Source organism: Aulonocara stuartgranti (assembly GCF_965226115.1).
Source record: "Aulonocara stuartgranti genome assembly, chromosome: 23".
Taxonomy (NCBI): domain Eukaryota; kingdom Metazoa; phylum Chordata; class Actinopteri; order Cichliformes; family Cichlidae; genus Aulonocara; species Aulonocara stuartgranti.
In genome coordinates this window covers 46,994,862-47,017,199 of record NC_138958.1, presented here as the reverse complement: position 1 = coordinate 47,017,199, position 22,338 = coordinate 46,994,862, and the positions used below count along the sequence as shown (strand labels likewise).

The 22,338-nt window shown below is 42.4% G+C and overlaps 1 protein-coding gene across 1 annotated transcript in view; it reads right to left on the bottom strand.

Moving 5' to 3' along the window:
* LOC309701484 (NACHT, LRR and PYD domains-containing protein 12-like) overlaps positions 1–13,198 on the bottom strand; it is a 1,104,110-nt gene extending 1,090,912 nt beyond the window's left edge. Inside the window, exons 1-2 of the mRNA XM_082525720.1 lie at positions 12,970–13,198; positions 12,507–12,641 (exon numbers count right to left, since the gene is read on the bottom strand). Coding sequence (XP_082381846.1) covers positions 12,507–12,641; positions 12,970–13,079 — 245 coding nt within the window. The 5' untranslated portion in view covers positions 13,080–13,198. The remainder of the gene's footprint in view (positions 1–12,506; positions 12,642–12,969) is intronic.
* Positions 13,199–22,338: the final 9,140 nt, after the last annotated feature.

The window sequence follows — 22,338 nt, the reverse complement described above, 5'->3', positions numbered from 1 at the left end:
CTCCAGCTAAACAAAAACAAAACTGAGGTAATAGTCTTTGGCGCCAAAGAAAAACGATTACAGGTCACCAGAGAACTTCAATCTATACATCTAAAAACCACAAACCAGGCGAGAAATTTGGGTGTAGTGATGGATGCAGACCTAAACTTAGAAAAACACATTAAGACAATAACAAAGTCAGCTTACTATCACCTCAAGAATATTTCAAGGATAAAAGATCTGATGTCTCAACAGGACCTGGAAAAACTAGTCCATGCATTCATCTTTAGTAGGCTTGATTACTGTAACAGCATCTTTACAGGTCTACCTAAAAAATCAGTCAGACAACTACAGCTCATTCAGAACTCTGCTGCTCGAGTCCTCACTAAGACCAAAAAAGTGGACCACATCAGTCCAGCTCTGAGGTCCTTACACTGGCTGCCTGTCCGTCAGAGGATAGACTTTAAAGTTCTGATGCTGGCCTATAAAGCTCTGAATGGTTTAGGACCAAAATACATCAATGACCTCCTGACCCAGTATGAACCATCCAGATCCCTCAGGTCATCTGGATCCGGTCTTTTATCAGTTCCCAGAGTCAGAACCAGACACGGAGAAGCTGCATTCAGCTTTTATGCTCCTTATATCTGGAACAAACTCCCAGAAAGCCTCAGATCAGCTGAAACACTCAGTTTATTTAAATCCAGGTTGAAGACTCACCTGTTCTCAGCTGCATTTGAATAAAGCACCAAATCCACACTTTAAGCTTAAATTTCAAAACTTACATTTAACTACTGATTTTATCTACTGTTCTGATTTTATCTGTTTTGATTTTATATACTGTTGTTTGTTTGTTTGTTTGTTAACTAGTTAGTTAGTTTATTTGCTTGTTTTATTCAATTTTAAATCATGCTTTTTATTTGTTCTTGTTTCTAATGTCTCTGTAAAGCACTTTGAATCACCTTGTTGTTGAATTGTGCTATACAAATAAACTTGCCTTGCCTTGCCTTACTTGCGATTGTTTTATTGTACTTTTTATATTTTACATTTATATTTATTTTTGAATCTTGCACCAAGGGAGTGGCACTCCAGTTTCGTTGTACTCTGTACAATGACAATAAAGGCTATTCTATTCTATTCTATTACGTCCTTTTTACACTGATTCTAAAGCTGTTAGTTTTATCTCTCTCCAAACAATATTGACTGAACCAGCAGCAAAAGAAGATCCAAACTACGCTTCACATAAACATCGTCATGAACTCACTCTGACTTTTGCTGTTTTGCTTCCACCAGGATAAAATCACACTTCATGCACAGCTCTCTCTCTCTCTCTCTTTGTACTTCAAGAACAGTTTCCCATCTAAAAATCTGTTTTCTGCATTATTCGCTTGCTTGTTACGCACAAGTCTACCGTTGTTTACAGCGCTGTCGGACGCTGTTTTTTTTCCTTTTACTTACTTTCGAAAAGAAAGCCTTATTTCTGCCGTTCAATACTGAACAAATTTAAACTTTTTAAAATTATGCAAAACTGCAAAACACTGTGTTTGTAATAAAAACGGTGTAACTTTGCTCTGCTTCACTTCAGCAGCATCAGGTAATGTTTATGTGTTTTTGATCTACTGCAGAATATTTTTATAAAATCCCAGGAAAATCCGCTTCATGTTTTTCTGTGTTTTATCTTCAGCTACTTTGACACAAAGGCCTCTGCTGTGATGCTCACACCTTTGATAAAGTCTCGAAAGTGCCAGCTTCCCTTTTATAGATACAAAAATATGTAAATATACTGATCTGAATTATAATATTTCTGACTGTCTGAGGCAACATTTCCCAGATTCCAATCGAATTGAATCGAATCGATTCTAGAAATCAGTGACGATACCCAGCCCTACTTTGAATTGTGTTACACAAAAATAAGCAAAGTTTCTCGTTGTTCAGGCAGAATCGAGCGTTGAAGAATGAATTCACACGTCAATAAACATTTTCAAGCAGGACAATGAAAGCAGGAAATACCCCAAACTGCCATTTCTCATTCTACAACTTCAACAACTGCACATGAATTATACTTCATACACAGACCCACAGTCTCTGATTGCTCTGAAATCTCACTGACAGCCAATAGCAATAAAGAAAAGTCAAGACTGACAGTCTCTGTGGGGTTAGGCAGTGAACTGCTCACGCTGCGTTAAAGTGCATCACAAACTATTGGAATTGGATCCAACTTTGTGAAGCAGGTTTCTTCTCAGCTGCTGTTTTGAACATTTCCTCATGAACTGTATTAAACTCTGTAAATGAACTGAGAACTATTTCTACATTTGAAACTATGGATTCATTTTCCCGTTCACTTCTGTACGTTAGTGTATAAATGAATGTTAGACTGGGCTCCATGGAAACACTTGGACTGGTCTCAGCTGCCTTCTTTCTGTAGTCCTTTCTCTTCTCCAGCTTCTGTTTGAAATCCTCTCACAGAGCCTGAAACCTGCTTTGCTGTCACGTTTGGGCCTGTGTTCCTCTGCTTTAACACAAACCTCACCACAGCAGCTGTGTGGGTCGTCTCTGTAGCAGCCAGATCAGCTTCTGATACATGAACATCATCACAGCTCCTAACTTCACCTTTATTAGCTTTGACATTCATGTCTTTCTTTTCTCTGTCTGTTTCCACACAACCTCAAAGTCTCTGCAGCCTGAAATATAGAAAAACAACAACAGCTGCAGTCAGTGAACTCACCTCAGAGTCTCCAGTCGACAGTTTGGACTCTCCAGTCCAGCACACAGAAGCTTCACTGCTGAATCCTGCAGCTCGTTGTTACTCATCTCCAGCTCTGTCAGATGGGAGGGGATGGACTTCAGGGCCGAGGCCACAACTTCACAGTGAGTCTCTGAGAGTCCACAGTCAGCCAGTCTGTGATTACAGAAAATATAAAATGTGTTATTATAAAAGCAGAAAGTCTGCATTATAAACACAGACTGAATGTATATGAAGACAAAACAGAGTGAGGTCATAATCTGATGAACATCTGCTCTTCACATCTGTGCTTCAGCTCCTCTTACTGTGTTTGACATGACACAACGATTGAGTCTCTCTCAGACCTGCAGACTTTTAATGAGAATCTTTGTTTGGCTTTAATCTGCAGATGAAGGAGGAAGATGGCGTCACATTTAGGCTTCCATAATGTCCACAGTCTGTCAGTGAGATCTGATCCAGAGTCAGAGTGAAGACACACATTTGGACTGTTTCCTGTCTTGAATCCAGAACATTTTGAATGAGTTCAGCTCAGTGAAGAGTTCCAGCTGGAAAGACGATCTCTGTTTGCTACCTGCTGCTGTCAGGTACGACTGTTCACGTCCACACTCAGGAAAAATCTGCTGACTGTCACCAAACGGAGCAGAAATCTCATCACTGGACAATAATGATGAATGAACTCAGAGCTGCTGATATCACATCTGATTTCAGGGGAACTAAAGTAAAAAGGAACAAATAGAAACAACCATCATGACTCTGTTTGACCTTCAGATCAGAAACTATGGTTCAGAACAGCAGCAGGATTTCAGGCACTGTCACATCCTCAACATCCATATTCCAAATGCTCTTCCTGACAGGACACTCTTTGTTCCCACTCAGGGAGTTTCCATGTGTACAAATCATTTCTGAATCTCAGTAGACTGGGAGGTTTTTCCATCTCATGAATCTCTTTCCTAACATCAAACTAGATAAATCAAACAAAGGAACTGGAGTCTGTCTAATTTCTGACCCCAGTAAAGCTTGTACTGGGATACCCCGACATACTCTCTCTCCATCTGCTCCCACAGCCTCATATTCACAGCTGGCCCTTCTCTCAGCATCCACACTCAGGGTGGGGGCGGGGTCAACACCAGTCAAAACCATTGCTTTGGCCTTATGGCCATTTTATTAGTGTTCGTTTCTCAGTAACAAGCAGGACTACGCACAGGTGTTTGGACATGTGTGGACCCGACCTACACTTAAACTTCTTAAATCCTCTGTTTCTGTGTCACCAGCTACACTTTTAATATTAATGTATTCACTCCGACATTTTTGGAGAGCAGTCAGAGCTCGTACACTGCAGACAAACATGTCTCCCAGCACACAGCTGACTGTCAACTCTCTGAGATTGGATATGATTCATTTAGATTATATCTGTAAGGTGAAGTTTATCTCGGTGTTTATTTGTTCCTGAGGAAGTCAGCTCGGCTCAGATTAAACTTTAATAACTGAACAATTTCAATGAACCTTAACGCCTCCCTGGAGCATATATGGAACTGAATCAGTCACTTTTCTTTATTTCCTCATGTTCATATGTGACATACATGTTTTAACCATTAATCTGGAATTAAACTGACATTTAATGAATTTTAAGGAGGAAAGAGAAATTTCACCAGAGGATGTTGATGCTGTTCATGGAGACTGAAGACAGAATGATTTATCTGTCCTAATATTTCTGCTGCTCTTTCCTCTGGTGCAAAAATGTTTTAACTGTTGGTTTTAATTCAAAATCAATGGTTAAAATGTTAAAATACCAACAAACTTGTGGCGTTAGTGTTGATATTCTGTGAGTTACTTAAAGAGATCACACAGGTACAGGACATATTTTATGTTCAGGTTTATGCATGTTTGCGGTGAGATGTGCATGTAGTGGGCTGTTATGTTGTAAACTGTGTGGATGTGTTTGGGAACAGAAAGATTATTTTACTGCATAAAACGGCGCTGATCAGCTGTTTCTGCCGCTGACACACTCGGCCGGTGAACCACCTGACTCACACAGGCTCTCCTCCTCCACAGTCCTCGTTTATGAAGAGCTTTACAAACACAACATCACGGCTAACAGCTGGATTCTCCCGTTTCAGTGCCAAACAGCCACTTCCTGCTACAGACAGTAAAGTGGACAGTTCGGCGCTAAACATGTTTTTAAAACTTTAAGCTCTTATTTGTTAAAGCCAGCTTCACAGACAGATCTGTGTCAGTGTTTTAGAGCAGGGCTCAGTGGTGTAAACCAGCCTTTATATGCGTTTCATCTCCATTTTTACATTAAACTGAACCAAAACACTGAAATCTGGGACTCTCCACTTTTTGGTTTTAGAAGTGAAGAAGCTGAATGTTCAGATTAAACATCTTCAAGACACTTAAAGCAGTGCACTCGCTTTTCTTTCTAAGCGGCCTTTCTTAGATCACCTGATATAACCTGAGTAAATTATGTCGGGTTTGAAAACTCTGCAGCATGACCCGGGTGTTGCTGGTGGCATCATGAGCTTAGACCCCTCAGTCAGCTCGGTCTGAAGTCATCGTCAGCACTAACAGGCACAAATAGGCTCTAACGTGACAAACTGACCCGACATTTAAAGAGTGCCCACTACAGTCTCAGCTAAAACATATTAAAATGTGCAACGCCAAGGACTGTACACTGGACTCCATTTCAGTGCAAAATAATAAAACGAAGTAAATCCATCCAATCTCCTCTGCCTGTCCTTATCATCAATAAAAACAATTAAGAAAACAGAAAATCATAGAAACAGTCATCTTTGTTATTGCATCATCACACATCAGTTCCCAGTAACTAGTCAGAATGAGACGTTGTTTTCATCTTTCTCACACTCATCTCACTCCCCGGTCACAACAGGTGGTGACTTTAACAGGTGTTACAACCTGGCTCAAAGCTGCAAAAGAGGGCGGAGACTGAAAACAGAGACTGGTTTCATTTTGAAGTTCTTAATAACCTCGGCTAAAGATGAAAACAGACAGCGTGACAGGGTCTGACAACGAGTGGTGGCGTCGTCCTAGCCGACCTCGGCAGTTATTCACACGCCATGACCAAAAACTCCTGCAGTGTCACAGCAGATAGAGGAGGAGTCACAGAGGAGCGTAACAGCTGTGACAGATGCAACAGGAGGACGAGCTCCAACAGTAAACACACTGAAGACAGGAAAGCAGTCACGAGTGATGTTGGTCCTGTTTTTATCTCCACTAAAACCTCTCTAACGTCACATGTAACAGAACACAGACACATCTGATTATCAGGGACCACGACCCACATCTTTGCCTCACTATGTTTATAAGAAGAGACTGAAAATAATGATTCTCCCAACACATCACCAACACTTTTATGGCAAACAGATAATAGTGAGTGAAAAGAGGTGAACTGTTTCATATGCAGTTATCAGGGTAAATACATTTAAACCAAAGACACTGGAAGAGTAAAGGAAAGGAACTGAAGGTGACAATTCAAGAAGCTCAACAGAAGTCAAATGTAACAGGATCAAGATTCCCTGTTAAAAACAGATATGTATAGTATAATAGTAGACTACACTAATAATAGTGTATAGTATAATAGTAGACTACACTAATAATAGTGTATAGTATAATAGTAGACTATACTAATAATAGTGTATAGTATAGTAGTATACTATACTAATAATAGTGTATAGTATAGTAGTATACTATATGAAGTCTACACCGCCATGTCCTTAAAATTCAGCGAAATTAAGGACGCATTTGAGGGCCGCATTTCGAGCAGCGACCTTCGTCCCGTCGCTGTGATGTAATCGGCCTTAAAATGCGTCCTTTAAGGCTTCAGACCCTGAATTGGGATACAGCCAGAGTCGGGTCTCTGTTTTCACAGAGGATGTGGTTCTGTTGGCTTCATCAGGTGATGGCCTGCAGCTCACAGTGGAGCTGTTCTCAGCAGAGTGTGAAGCCGTGTGAATGAGGATCAGCATCTGAGGCCATGGTCCTCAGCTGGGAAAGGGTGGAGTGCCCACTCTGGGTCAGAGACGTTCCTGCCCCAGGTGGAGGAGTCTGAGTATCTCAGGGTCGTGTAAAGAAGGGGGAGGGGAGCAGGAATCAACAGACAGACTGTTGCTGCGGTAACAGTGAGGTGGACGCTGTACCGGTCTGTCGTGGTGAAGAGAGAGAGCTGAGCGTGACAGCGAAGCTCTCAATTTACCGGTCGATCTACGTCCCTGCCCTCACCTATGGTCACGAGCTGTGGGCAGTGACGGGAAGAACCAGATCATGGTTACCAGTGGGGCAAATAAATTTTCTCTGAAGGGTAGCTGGTGTCTCCCTTGGAGACGGGGTGAGGAGAATCCCCTTCACAAAAACTAATCAAGTGAACAAGACTCTCCAGGAGGTAAACATTTAAATATCCAAGTCCACCATAAAGCGAAAACTGCATGAAGGTAAACACAGATGGTGCATTACAATTCATTGCATGTGTTTTACATGAAGAATGGAGGATATACCGTCCACTTTCACTCTGTCTTTAGCAGCAAGTGGCTCTTTGTTGTTTGGCTAGCTGCACTGAAACAGCTGTTAGCCGTAATGTTGGTGTTTGTAAAGCACTTTATAACCAAGGACTGTGTTTTTAATTTAAAGATTAAACTATTAACCGACACTGATCAATGATGTAATGATCACATCTGGACTCACCGAGCCTTTCTGCAGTTCCTCACAGCTGGAATCAGTCTCAGTCGTCCCTCCTTTGAAGCTTTGTACTTCTGCAGGTCAAACTCATCCAGAACCTCCTCTGACATCTGCAGCATGAAGGCCAGAGCTGAGCAGTGGATCTCAGAGAGTTTCTTTGACCTTTGCTTTGACTTCAGGAACTCTTGGATCTCCTGATGTACTGAGAGGTCGTTCATCTCCATCAGACAGTGGAAGATGTTGATGCTTCTGTCAGGAGAGGATTTAAACTTCTTGTTATTCTTCAGGTTCTTGATGACTCTCTGGATGGTTTCTGGACTGTTCTCTGTCTGACCCAGCAGACCTCCTAAGAGTCTCTGGTTGGACTCCAGACAGAGGCCATGAAGGAAGCGGACAAACAAGTCCAGGTGGCCATTTTTACTCTGGAGGGATTTCTCCATGGCTCGTTTAAGGAAATCATCCAGAGATGACTCTTTGTATTTTTTTCCCAGGAAGTCCTTCAGCACCTCTGACTTCCTGTTGGTGAAACAGTGGAACATGTAGACTGCAGCCAGAAACTCCTGGATGCTCAGATGAACAAAGCAGTAGACTGGTTTCTGGAAGATCACACACTCTCTTTTGAAGATCTCTGTACAAACTCCTGAGTACACCGAGGCCTCTGTCACATCCAGACCACACTGCTCCAGGTCTTCTTGGTAGAACATGATATTTCCTTTCTCCAGATGTTCAAACGCCAGCCTCCCCAGCTTCAGAAGAACTTCCCTGTCAGCCTCCGTCAGCTCCTGTGGACTCGTCTCATGTCCCTCGTGGTACTTGTTCTTCTTCCTCTTTGTCTGAACCAGCAGGAAGTGTGAGTACATGTCAGTCAGGGTCTTGGGCAGCTCTCCTCTCTGCTCTGTAGTCAACATGTGCTCCAGAACTGTAGCAGTGATCCAGCAGAAGACTGGGATTCTACACATGATGTGGAGGCTCCTGGATGTCTTCATGTGGGAGATGATTCTGCTGGACAGCTCTTCATCACTGAATCTCCTCCTGAAGTACTCCTCCTTCTGGGCGTCAGTGAAGCCTCGTACTTCTGTTAGCCTGTCAACACATGTAGGAGGGATCTGATTGGCCGCTGCAGGTCGGGAAGTTATCCAGACGAGAGCCGAGGGAAGCAGATTCCCCTGGATGAGGTTTGTCAGCAGCTGGCTGACTGATGACTTCTGTGTGACATCAGACAGCAGCTTCCTGTTGGTGAAATCCAATGAAAGTCTGCTTTCATCCAGGCCGTCAAAGATGAACAAAAGCTGAGAGACAGCCAGCTTCTCTGCTGTGACCTTCTGTAATGTTGGATGGAAAACATGGAGCAGCTCCAGAAGACTGTACTGCTCCTCTCTGATCAGGTTCAGCTCCCTGAATGAAAGCAGAACCACCACACTGACATGTTGGTTCTCCAAGCCCTCTGCCCAGTCCAGAGTGAACTTCTGCACTGAGAAGGTTTTTCCAACACCAGCCACGCCGTTGGTCAGAACCACTCTGATGGGTCTCTGTTGGTCAGGTAAGGCTTTAAAGATGTCCTGGCACCTGATTGGAGTGTCATGGAGGGCGTCCATCTTGGAAGCTGTCTCCAGCTGCCTCACCTCATGTTGGCTATGAACCTCTTCACTCTGTCCCTCTGTGATGTAGAGCTCAGTGTAGATCCTGTTGAGGAGGGTTCTACTTCCTGTTTCATCACTTCCTTCAGTCACACGTTCACATCTCCTCCTCATACTGATCTTATGTTCATCTAAAACCTCCTGCAGACCAACATCTGCTGAAAGAAAGAAAAACAGAAAGAAAACTCTTCAATGTCTGAACAACAACAAGAAGTCCAGTTTTCAGAAATGAGTCCATCAGCAGACAGATGTTCAGTCTTACTTTGTACACAGCTGCTCTGACTGGCTGTCTGCAGTCCAGCTCTGCTTCTGGATCTTTCTCCACACTGGGGACAGGACCAGTCTCCTGATGAAGCAGACTGGTCCCAGTATGAGGAGATGCACTGTCTGCAGAACCAGTGTCCACAGCTGGTAGAGACTGGATCCTTCAGGACGTCCTGACACAAAGCACAGCAGGACAGCTGCTCCTCCTCACAGACACCACTCCTCTTCCTCTTCCTCCCTCTGTGAACACATTTCTTTATCACTAAAATCATTGACTGTCAGTGACAAACATCCAGATTTGATGACACTGTGTAGAAGCTCTGATGGTCACAGAGAAAAGTCAAAGTGGAGAAACTTGTGTTTGAGTTCAGAATCCAAGTTTCCTTTGCTGTTCCTGCCTGTCTTATTAAACACAGAGTGATCAGCCTACAAACTCCACAGTAAAAGCCTTCATCACAGAGCCAATCAGGCAGAAGCTTCTGCACCATCAGGACACAAACAGAGAGGAGCTTCTATCCTCAGACCATCCAAGTCCTAAATCAGAACATGCTCCCCTCATAGCATCACCATCAGGGTTTAAACAGGACCTTACATCATGTTCTTGTCTCACTGTCATATTTCAGATCATACCTGATTCATTATGACGTCACACGCTGCTACACTGATCCTGCTGCTTCATTACTGCTGATATTACTCTGCTCACTCTGTTCAGTTACTCTCTTTACATCACTTTGCTCATTTGCTTTGTTCTGCTTGCACTGCTCTGTCAGTACATGCTGTGCTAATGTGGCACAAAGCACTTTAACATTACATCTGCACAATGTTTCATTATTTCATTTAATGATTGTTTATAATGTTTTGTCCAGTCACAGGAGCAGCTCAGCACATTTCACTGTGTTGTACGTGTATGACGATGCCTGTGACAAATAAACAGCCTCGGACTCTTCAATCTTCTGCATTTCTTTGGAGATCAGCTCAGTGGCCTGTTGAGACCATCTTTCTATTTCTGATGACTCAGTTCAGATTATTATCCTGATACTTTCTTTTAAAATGTGATGAAATCATTTATCTGATGTTCTGACACAAATACACCAAAACAATCCCAAACAGCACAAACCACCACGTTACACACAGTGTAATAAAAATACAGGCAACTACAAATAAAAACACTTTTAAAATATAAACTAAAATTACAAAGTGGTCACAGAATTTCAAACACCTGTAAATGAGTCAGCAGCTCTCTTACATGGTCAGCTGAGCTCCATGATTGAAGAACGTTGTTGCTGCAGGTTCATCACTGAAGAGTGGAGGATTGTCTTTGGACCAGTCACTCCTCACAGACACACAGCTGGATACTGGAGACTGTGACCTCTGACCTCTGCAAATACAACCACATTGCATTCATTTCACATCAATTAGTACACCACAAAAGGCATGCAAGAAACACAGTATGAAGGCAAACTTCTGGCTTCAATAACATTCAACAGGTCAGGTGGAAACTTTTCTCAGATTTGATTCATGTTTTTATAGAACGATCCAGCTAAAAAAAATATACCATTAGGTCAGGGGTCAGCAACCTTCAGGACCCAAAGAGCCATTTGGAGCCAGTTTCCACGCAAAAGAAAACACTGGGAGCCACAAATACTTTTTGACGTCTAGAATGAAGATAACACTGTATATACTGTTTTTACCTTTATGCTTTGTGTGAACAACTAAGGTGTGTTGCTTATGAAATCCATGAAGTGCTACAGAGAAAATTACAGGTTATTTATGTAATGAACACATTTGAACTCTTAAAGAAATATAACCAAAGGAAAGACACCCAGCTGAACTAAAATGATGTAGCAAACAAAAACTGCTGTGAGCCGCCACCCTTATATCTCCTTTGGGCTTTTGGAGCCTTGACCTGACTTTTAAAAAACAATTGGAAAAAAAGCTCTATGCTGCTGAAAGATGAAAAATAGATATTTGCAAAATTCTGCCTAAATATGTATTTTACCTGGTTAATGTGTGTGGCGGGGCGTGGTCTGCAGCACCGCTGCAGGGGAGGCGGACGCACCTGAGCGGCACCCGCAATCACGCCTCGCCGCCTTAACGTCTGTGCTGTTGTGTTGGTGTGTGTCGGGCTGTGAGCTGCAAAGCTACAGCCGGCTGTGTGCGTACAGCAACCGTGTGTGAAAAGTGGTCAATAAAGAGAAGCTGAAAAGCGTGTTCATGCAAACATCGTCGGGTCTGCCGTGATATGTTTACAACGGGACTTCTGCTCCTGAACCTCTGCGCACAGCGTCTGCAGGTCGGGGCTGTACGAAGTCACTTTCATCTTTACAGGACTGTAAGCTGTCGTCTGTGAGGCGTGAGCGGTGTTTGTTTTTAACATAGTTCACAGTGGAGAACAGCTGCTGACATAATGTGGATCCAAGATCCATAATTGGCCTTCCTGGGGCTGAAAGTCTCGATAAATGCACGGCGTTTCGGCGGGTACACCGGCTTCCACGAGTGTGACGCTTATTTGAATGATGAAAAAATTAAAAATATAATTTTCTTTTTATATTTCAATATCACAATAATCTTCCAATTTAGAACTACAAGTTAAAAAATAACATAAATAAAATACACTTCAGCTAAATACTTCTAATTTATTTTCCCAAACCACGAGGAGCCGCACTGTAAGGACTAAAGAGCCGCAGGTTGTCGACCCCTGCATTAGTGTTAGTCAATGTTGCAACTGAACTGAAAAACAAAAGATTTTGGTCAGGTCCAAAGAAACAAAGTCACTATTAATACAACACAACCCCCCCAAAAAGAGCCATGTAGACCCCGGGCTCTATGGGTCTTGTGCTCGGAGCTTGTTCCTGTGCTGCCATGATTAGTGCCTCTGTGCTGTCTTTCAGTCCAGCTTTGTTCAGCCACTGGTAGGATTTCTGGATGTCAGCCACTTCCTCTGCCTGCTGGTGGTGCAAACTGTGTTGTTCTGAGTTTCATTGGACGTCTTTGTCCAAAGCACCAGACAAAGGGCAAAGTAGATGCATTTGCATCAGCAGGAAAATACACCCCAAACTAGCATCATCATTATACAACTTTAACAACTGCCACTAAATGATACTTCATACACAGACCAGTGTTAGGTTAAGTTATGATGTCACTGGCAGAACATTTATAGAAACAACCTTTGAACTCTGAGTCAGCAGCTCTCTTACATGGTCAGCTGAGCTCCATGATTGAAGAACATTGTTGCTGCAGGTTCATTACTGAAATATGGAGGAAGTATTTCTTTGGACCAGTCACTCCTCACAGACACACAGCTGGATGCTGGAGACTGTGACCTCTGACATCTGCAAACACAAACATCAATAACTGATCAGTTCTCTCTGACAGCCATATGATCAGCTGATCCCTCTGTGATATTGTGTCTGCCTCATAACGCTGACAGGTCAGCCAATCATCAGCCAGTTTTTCTGTCTCTGAATGAACTCAGTTTGTTCTCAGCTCTTCTCTCTGATTCTGCTGCACTGACTTCACTTAAACTTACAGAGTTCAGATCTTAGCAAGAAAACAAGTCAATAAAAAGCAAACTCAGATCAAACAGTTTGAACCAATCACAGATCAATGATTCTGTCATGGTTATGTTGAAATGACTAATAAAGTTAGTAGTGTTCTTACATTATTGCTGCAGGTCCATGACTGTAAGGTGGAGGTGTTTGTGTAACCCCGTCACTCCTCACAGACACACAGCTGGATGCTGCAGATGCTGCTCCGTCCTCTTCCTCCATCTTCTTGATGTCAGGGTGGAGTTAGTCTGAGAGGTAAACACACACACTCAGAGGTGCTGTTGTACTGGAAGCATCACACTGACGGCTTTCTAATGTTGGAGCTTTGGCCCTAAAGTCCAAACCAGTTATTTTAGAGGCTCAAAGTCTTTAAAAAACTCCAAAACCATCACATTATTTAATAAGTACATGATCAGGTGGATGAAGGAACTCCGTGTGTTTGGGATCATCATCATGGTGAGGAGCCCACATGTTACGGCTCCTTTGGAGAGAAGCTGAGGATCACTGCAGGAAGTGAGCTCATGAAACCAAACTGCTGTTTGTGAGCAGGATGACTCTGTTATTGGACCTGCTCTGTGTTCTACATATGATCAATACTTCAAATATCTGTAAACATGTCATCTTATATTTGTTGCACTTGGTCACATCTGTCTTTAAAAATAGATTTTTAATGTCACTGAGAGTTCTTTTCTACTTTTATTGATTTATTTTGGAATAAATTAAATATAAAGGTGCCAAAAACTGCCTGCAGCTTCTGCTCTGTGACAGGAAACTACTGTCAGGCTCAAAATGACTTCAGATTATTCATCACAGAGTGTTTATAGATCACAGGACACGTTACAGTTTTACTGTCGATGTTTTAGTTTAAAAGAATGACGTGATAAGATCTTACTGTGAATCTGCGCGCTCATTGGCTAATACCTAAAATATGTGTCAGGGCAGACATGAAAACAGGGTCATTATTAAATATGCAGATGACTCTGTTATTATCAGCTTACTGAAAGAGGGTGAAATTAACCACGGTCCAGTCATTGATGACTTTGTTCAGTGGTGTGAGGAGTCTTATCTCCAGCTGAACATATCTAAAACAAAAGATATGGTTGTTGATTTTAGGAAACAACAAAATGGGCACGGAGTCACTTTAATTAAAGGTCAGAAAATAGAGCAAATACAATCATATAAATATCTTGGGACCATAATAAATGAAAAACTGAACTCTGATCAAAATTGCAAATCAGTTTGTAAAAAGGGTCACCAGCACCTTCATTGCCTTAGGAAACTTGTTCATTTCCACATTGACCAAAAAATTTTAACTTTGTTTTATCGTTCTTTTATTGAGTCTGTTTTATCCTTTTGTTTGGTGGCATGGTTTGGTCAGACCTCTGTCACAGAGAAAAACTCTCTAAATCAGATAGTGAGATGGTCCAGCCGTCTGATAGGTGAGCCACAGTCTTGTTTAGCCTCCCTGTACTCTAAGCAGGTACAGAGGATGGCTTTATCAATCCTTAAAAATGGTTCCCATCCTCTAAGGGGTGAATTTCAGCTTCTTCCCTCAGGACGGAGGTTTCCATTTCCGAGATGCAGGACAAAGCGTTATAAAAATAGCTTTGTCCCCGTTGCTGTCACTGAATTAAATAAGAACTGTTTTTGATTCGAAATATTAAAGTATGTGTCACAGTGAGTTTTATATATTTACTAGGTATGTGTGTTTTTAAAGGGATGTCAAATGCTGTCATTTTTCTGTAAAGCAAATTTACCTTGCCTTTGGGTATAAATAAAGTTACCTTACCTTACCCTGAGACTGACAGGTGGTTATCCAATCAGCGTGCGGCCTCACACGGACATAAAACTCTTAAAGTTAGTTTTTGAAGGGATTTTCAGATCAGACCTGATGTTTCTGCCTACAGCCTGTTTACCGATATAATCAATATCAGACATCAGAGCAACAGAAACCTCGGTGATCAGGACTCCGGGACTGAGAACAGGAAGTGGCTCAAACGGTTTAAAGTCAGCCTGAAATGAGTTTCTGTCGCTGCCTCCTGGCTGCATGCCAAATATCCTTGGGCAAGATACTAAACCCGTGTTTGCCTACTGGTGGTGGTCAGAGGGCCCGGTGGCGCCAGTGTCCGGCAGCCTCGCCTCTGTCAGTGCGCCCCAGGGCAGCTGTGGCTACAATATAGCTGCCATCACCAGTGTGTGAATGTGTGAATGACTGAATGTAGTGTGAAGCGCTTTGGGGTCCTTAGGGACTAGAAAAGCGCTATACAAATGCAGGCCATTTACCATTTTAGTTTTTAAAAATGTCGTGATAAGGGCGGGTCTTACTGTGAACCTGCGCGCTCATTGGCTAATAACTTGAGATTGACAAGTCGTTATCCAATGAGCGCGCGGCTTCTCCCAACATAAAGTAGTTTCCTTTGAAAAACCAAAGTCTGATTATTTTTGCCTCCACTGACGGAGCCTGTTGTTCCCGCCACAGAGACACAGTAATGTCAGAGCGGTGTTAACACTCACCTGCCTCAGCACAGCTCTCACTCTCCTCCTGCTCTCTCAGCTGAACTCACTTCCTCTCTACTTACAGGAAACCAGCGCTCAGAGGAGCCGACCCTACAGTGTTTTTTACAAGTGTTTTTTAGTTTGCATGTGTTTTTTAGTTTGCATGTGTTTTTTAGTTTGCAAGTGTTTTGGATTTTGCAAGCGTTTTGGAGTTTGTACCTGTTTTGGATTTTGTACGTGCTTTGTCTCAAGGGGCCACCGTACCGACCGGCCTCACGTTTCACCCACAGACACGAACAGCGTGGAATTATTTTATGTCATAAGAAGAAACATATTCATGTTAACACTCACCTGCCTCAGCACAGCTCTCACTCTCTTCCTGCTCTCTCAGCTAAACTCACTTCCTCTCTACTTACAGGAAACCAGCGCTCAGAGGAGCCGACCGGCCTCACGTTTCACCCACAGACACGAACAGCGTGGAATTATTTTATGTCATAAGAAGAAACATATTCATGTTAACACTCACCTGCATCAGCTCCACCTTCCTCCTCCTGCTGCTCTGAACGGAGAATCAACACTTTCACTTTCACTGCTCCTCCCTAAACACAGAGGATGCTGGGACTTGTAGTTTTTACCTTGTGTGATATTTATGGCTGTGACACTAAATCACAGCATTAAAACTTCCTGCAAACATGTCACAGGCGATAAAAGTTTCACATTAAAGGTGAAGTTATTTTTCTGTCTCATGTTCAATAAACAGTGAGCTGGGAAAACTGAAGAACAGACTTCAGACGTTCCCTGCAGAGTTTCTGCTGCTCGGTCGTCTGCATGTTGCTGAGACTGAGCTGATGATGAAGCTGTGATGGGTTTATGGCACGTTTGGTTGTGGAGAAGAGTTTTACTGCCGGTGCAGGTGAAATGATCAGAGGTTACAGCCTCTGGTTAAAGTGGAGGCAGCGATCAGGACGGCTGAGCAGCAGAGGTCTCGAGGGTCCTAAAGTGTAAAAGCATCAGTGTTAGTAACACAAAGATGACAGAATGGGATCATCCACACAACACTAACATCTAAATCCACGGCAGGAACTCTTCCAGTGTCCTGAAAAATCTGTGTGCACGATGCTGAGATTAAAATCTGTCTGCTCATCTTAATGCAATATTGTGAAGTTACAATTCTTTTCTGTAAAAAGAATTTTCATTTTTGTATATAAATAAATGTTGATGTTGTGCTTTGGGATCGTGTGCTTCAATTTTACTTATAATGTGCCAAATGACTGCAACAGGCGGCTTAAGGCGATGCCATCCAGAGTAAGGATCGTGTTAGCCAGTGTTTCTAAGATTTTTACGCCCCGTTACAATAACCTCAGTTTTACAGTGGGGCAAAAAAGTATTTAGTCAGCCACCGATTGTGCAAGTTCCCCCACTTAAAATGATGACAGAGGTCAGTAATTTGCACCAGAGGTACACTTCAACTGTGAGAGACAGAATGTGGAAAAAAAATCCATGAATCCACATGGTAGGATTTGTAAAGAATTTATTCGTAAATTAGGGTGGAAAATAAGTATTTGGTCACCTCAAACAAGGAAAATCTCTGGCTCTCACAGACCTGTAACGTCTTCTGTAAGAAGCTTTTCTGTCCCCCACTCGTTACCTGTATGAATGGCACCCGTTTGAACTCATCATCTGTATAAAAGACACCTGTCCACAGCCTCAAACAGTCAGACTCCAAACTCCGCCATGGCCAAGACCAAAGAGCTTTCGAAGGACACCAGGAAAAGTATTGTAGACCTGCACCAGACTGGGAAGAGTGAATCTACAATAGGCAAGCAGCTTGGTGTGAAAAAATCAACTGTGGGAGCAATCATCAGAAAATGGAAGACATACACCACTGATAATCTCCCTCAATCTGGGGCTCCACGCAAGATCTCATCCCGTGGGGTCAAAATGATCATGAGAACGGTGAGCAAAGATCCCAGAACCACACGGGGGGACCTGGTGAATGACCTGCAGAGAGCTGGGACCAAAGTAACAAAGGTCACCATCAGTAACACACTACAACGGCAGGGAATCAAATCCCGCAGTGCCAGACGTGTTCCGCTGCTGAAGCCAGTGCATGTCCAGGCCCGTCTGAAGTTTGCCAGAGAGCACATGGATGATACAGCAGAGGATTGGGAGAATGTCATGTGGTCAGATGAAACCAAAGTAGAACTTTTTGGTATAAACTCAACTCGTCGTGTTTGGAGGACGAAGAATACTGAGTTGCATCCCAAGAACACCATACCTACTGTGAAGCATGGGGGTGGAAACATCATGCTATGGGGCTGTTTTTCTGCCAAGGGGACAGGACAACTGATCCGTGTTAAGGACAGAATGAATGGGGCCATGTATCGTGAGATTTTGAGCCAAAACCTCCTTCCATCAGTGAAAACTTTGAAGATGAAACGAGGCTGGGTCTTCCAACATGACAATGATCCAAAACACACCGCCCGGGCAACAAAGGAGTGGCTCCGTAAGAAGCATTTGAAAGTCCTGGAGTGGCCTAGCCAGTCTCCAGACCTCAACCCCATAGAAAATCTGTGGCGGGAGTTGAAAGTCTGTGTTGCTCGGCGACAACCCCAAAACATCACTGCTCTCGAGAAGATCTGCATGGAGGAATGGGCCACAATACCAGCTACTGTGTGTGCAAACCTGGTAAAGACCTATAGTAAACGTTTGACCTCTGTTATTGCCAACAAAGGTTATGTTACAAAGTATTGAGTTGTATTTTTGTTATTGACCAAATACTTATTTTCCACCCTAATTTACGAATAAATTCTTTACAAATCCTACCATGTGGATTCATGGATTTTTTTTTCACATTCTGTCTCTCACAGTTGAAGTGTACCTCTGGTGCAAATTACTGACCTCTGTCATCATTAAAGGTGGGGGAACTTGCACAATCGGTGGCTGACTAAATACTTTTTTGCCCCACTGTATCTGAACTTAGAAGCAGAAAATTAAAGCTCATTATGTGTCTAAGACATCCCGGCAGTTTAACCAATAAAAGCGGGTATCATATGCATAGCAGTGAAAATGTATGCTATGTCTTCTAAAGCACGTATAATGTAAGCAGAACTGGTCTTTGCACAGAAGCCTGTGGAGCTTCATAATTAACCTCAGTGTGTGAAGAGGACTCTCCATTTAATAATAGCTGTAATAAAATGTTCTGGCCAACGGTGTTAAACGCTGCACTTGGGTCTAGCAGGGAAGATTTCAACTTTTCAATATGAATGAAGGCTGAAAACTGATTAGATTAATGTCTGATGATCTTTTCTGTGCTTCTTCAAGTTTGTAACACCGAACATATTAAAGGATGATATAAGGTTCACAGGAAGAGTTTAATTAGACACACATTTACTATTTTTCTTTATACTCTTTCTTTCTTGACATGTTTAATATGCTTACTATCAGAGGAGAAAATGAACCTTGTGTAGTTTAAAAACTTTTTATTTAATCAAACTGTAATGTTGTTGAACTCTGACGGACGTGTCTTTTAATCTTGTCAACAAATCCTTAATCACCTAAATGTGCCATTTATCATCTTGTAAAATGTTCCCTCTGCTTCTGTTGCACATCTCCCCCGACACTCTCTGCTTCACCAGCCCTGTGCAGCTGGTCCAATCGCTGCGTCCTTAAACTGGTGTGTTTAAATCTCTTTACCTCTGTTGTGAACTTCACACAAAGTTTGTGGTAACAAAATCAAACTGAGGAGGATCTGGTTTGAAAAACACACACTCGCGAGACAAAATAAAAACAGACTGCTCAAAGCAAAAGCAGAGCCCTCACAGCTGGTAGCACAAAACACAGTGACAACGTGCGTATCAGATACCCTCAGTGCCAAAAGCATAAATATGAAAACATGGGATCACCAAGAATACCCTAAAAATGGCATTGAGGGGGTGTTACAGTGAAATAAAATGAAACATTTTCATCTGAAAATGTTTCATTTTAGTAAAAACAATTCTCTGTAGTTTGATACTGTCGTTACAGACAAAGCGGATGTTTAAAGCCTTTGGACGCACATTTGAAATGCACTCATTCTCCTTATCAGCTGGAAACATTAAAGCCGTAAAATGACACACCCGCGTGTAACAAACCATTTGTTGGGGGTTGTGGATTTGACACCTCAGCATTGTGAAAGTGGGGAAACATGCTTCTGGCTGAGCATAAGATTTCTGCTTACAACTTAGAATCTCAGCTCTAAATGAAATTCAGATGTTTTTTTAAGTAGGGCTAATGTATTATTTGACTTCTAAGGCACACACACACACACACACACACACACACACACACACACACACACACACACGAACAACACCAACACAGAGAAGAAGAAGAGGGGGTCGTTTTACTACACATCATAAAAACGCAATCATTCATCTTCCAACTGTATCTTTCTGTTCTGGATTTAGAATCATTGGTTGTTTACTGATCTGTACTTTGGGAGTCACACTGTTGTGATACTGGGGAGAAAAGGGTAAGGTTTGATAGACTAAACCATTACACACAAAACTTGAAAAACCTAAAGAGTGTGTGAGACTGCTAGCTGTGTCGTTCAGCAATAAACTCATCTATAAATGTGTTAGTAAAGAGTGACTTGTACTTCTGTCCCATTAAGCAACGGTTTAACAAATTTCACTGCAAACTATAAAAGGAATCTGGATTTAAATAGAACATAGTAGTGCAGGAAACACTAGTATAAGGTGTCTATGCAACAAATCTCCTTCAGCGTTCAAAATGACCAAAGTGAGGCCTACAGGTGTTTCTCTCAGTTGGTTGTGTTCAGGGAAAAAGCAGCTAAATACACTGAGACTGCTCCACATTGTTAGTGAGTTAACTCTGGATATCTGTAGGTTTGTCAAACTTGGAGTGAACAAAAGCAGAAAACAGTAAAAGATGCAGACAGTGAAAGTCTGGTTTATTTCATGAACACAATGAAACATTTTCGGCAAAGTAGCGTACATGATAAATAGATACACATAACACGGACAGTGAGAAGTAAAACTCGTCGTCTTACCACATGTTATATTCTGTAAACTTAAAATAAACCACAGAAATTAGTGTTTTAAAGTCATTATTAAAAACATGAGTCAACATTACGGAAGTGACACTTTAATGATGCTTCACATCACCGTGTTTATGATGATAAAACATGTTCTCTCGTTAGTAGATGTCTGCTACACATACATACACAAAGCTGTGTAAAGCAACTATTGGCGACTGTCAAGCCTTTGAGTCGCCGAGCAGCTGAATAGGCGAATAATGTTGACGCGCCCGCTGTTTAAAACGTAAGTCAAAGTTCCAGGTTAAAACTCCTTTATTTGTTATCAAATCCTTAAAATCCGTAGAAAAACAGTGATCAAAACATTCCAAGCTTGAGCGGTCAGCAAAAGTCGACTTCCCCCATCACCCACTCATTCACAAAAATTCCCTCAGGACGTGAACAGATGATATAGCAATCACTATTACCGACACCACGTGACCCAAAGCTACGCCTTATCCACAATAGCAACTATAAATAACGAATCTAAACGTATATACATAAAATACAGAAATGAATGAGGTGGAATGAATACTACAAATGTACATAAGGTGCAGCTGCAGTCTGGCAGTGGGAGCAGTGTGACAGGTCAACTGTTAAGAAGGGAGATGGCGAGGGGAAAGAAACTGTTCCTGTGTCGGGTGGTCCTGGTCTGCAGGCTTCTGTACCGTCTGCCAGAGGGCAGCAGATCAAAAAGTCTGTGTGCAGGGTGTGAGGGGTCTGTGATAATTTTCCCTGCCCGTTTCCTGGTTCTTGAGCGGCACCCCCCTGCCCTCCATCCAGGATGGAGGGCAGGGGGGTGCCGATGATCCTATCTGCTGCCCGTACAGTCCGCTGCAGTCTGCTCTTGAACTTGAAGCTTTTGTTACCATACCTCAAACACATGTACCCATACCTTAAACAAAAGCACTGCTTTGCACCCTAGTTGCAATTATGCAACACACATGGTCCTGCATACTACACTCTATTTCACACATAAGACACTTCGTTCACAAAATGAAATTTCAGGGTGCCACCCTGGAAAACATCCAAAATACAAAGCACATCGGGTAATTGCAACCACTCAATACACACCTGAAGGCACGTACTTGAAAAACTGAACACCAATTAGCCAACTACAAAAAGCCCTCAGTTTAGCCAATTCAAGAACTTTGCAAGCATGGATGGAGGGAGAGCAAGAGGAGGAGGTCGTCGAAGAGGCCACGCACAGACCCCTATTTCTGATGATATAAGAGCAACTTTGGTGGACCATGTCATCAACCATGGCCTGACTATGAGAATTCTCTAGAATGACTCGAAGACCTTCTGGGGCAGGACGCCAACGCCTGTTCACACAACAGCAGGAACTTGCCGTTGTGGACCTAGTGAGGGCAGACAATGCCATCCGTCTCCACCAGCTACGAAAGCAAATACAGGGAGTGCAGAATTATTAGGCAAGTTGTATTTTTGAGGAATAATGTTATTATTGAACAACAACCATGTTCTCAATGAACCCAAAAAACTCATTAATATCAAAGCTGAATGTTTTTGGAAGTAGTTTCTAGTTTGTTTTTAGTTTTAGCTATTTTAGGGGGATATCTGTGTGTGCAGGTGACTATTACTGTGCAGAATTATTAGGCAACTTAACAAAAAACAAATATATACCCATTTCAATTATTGATTTTTACCAGTGAAACCAATATAACATCTCCACATTCACAAATATACATTTCTGACATTCAAAAACAAATCAGCGACCAATATAGCCACCTTTCTTTGCAAGGACACTCAAAAGCCTGCCATCCATGGATTCTGTCAGTGTTTTGATCTGTTCACCATCAACATTGCGTGCAGCAGTAACCACAGCCTCCCAGACACTGTTCAGAGAGGTGTACTGTTTTCCCTCCTTGTAAATCTCACATTTGATGA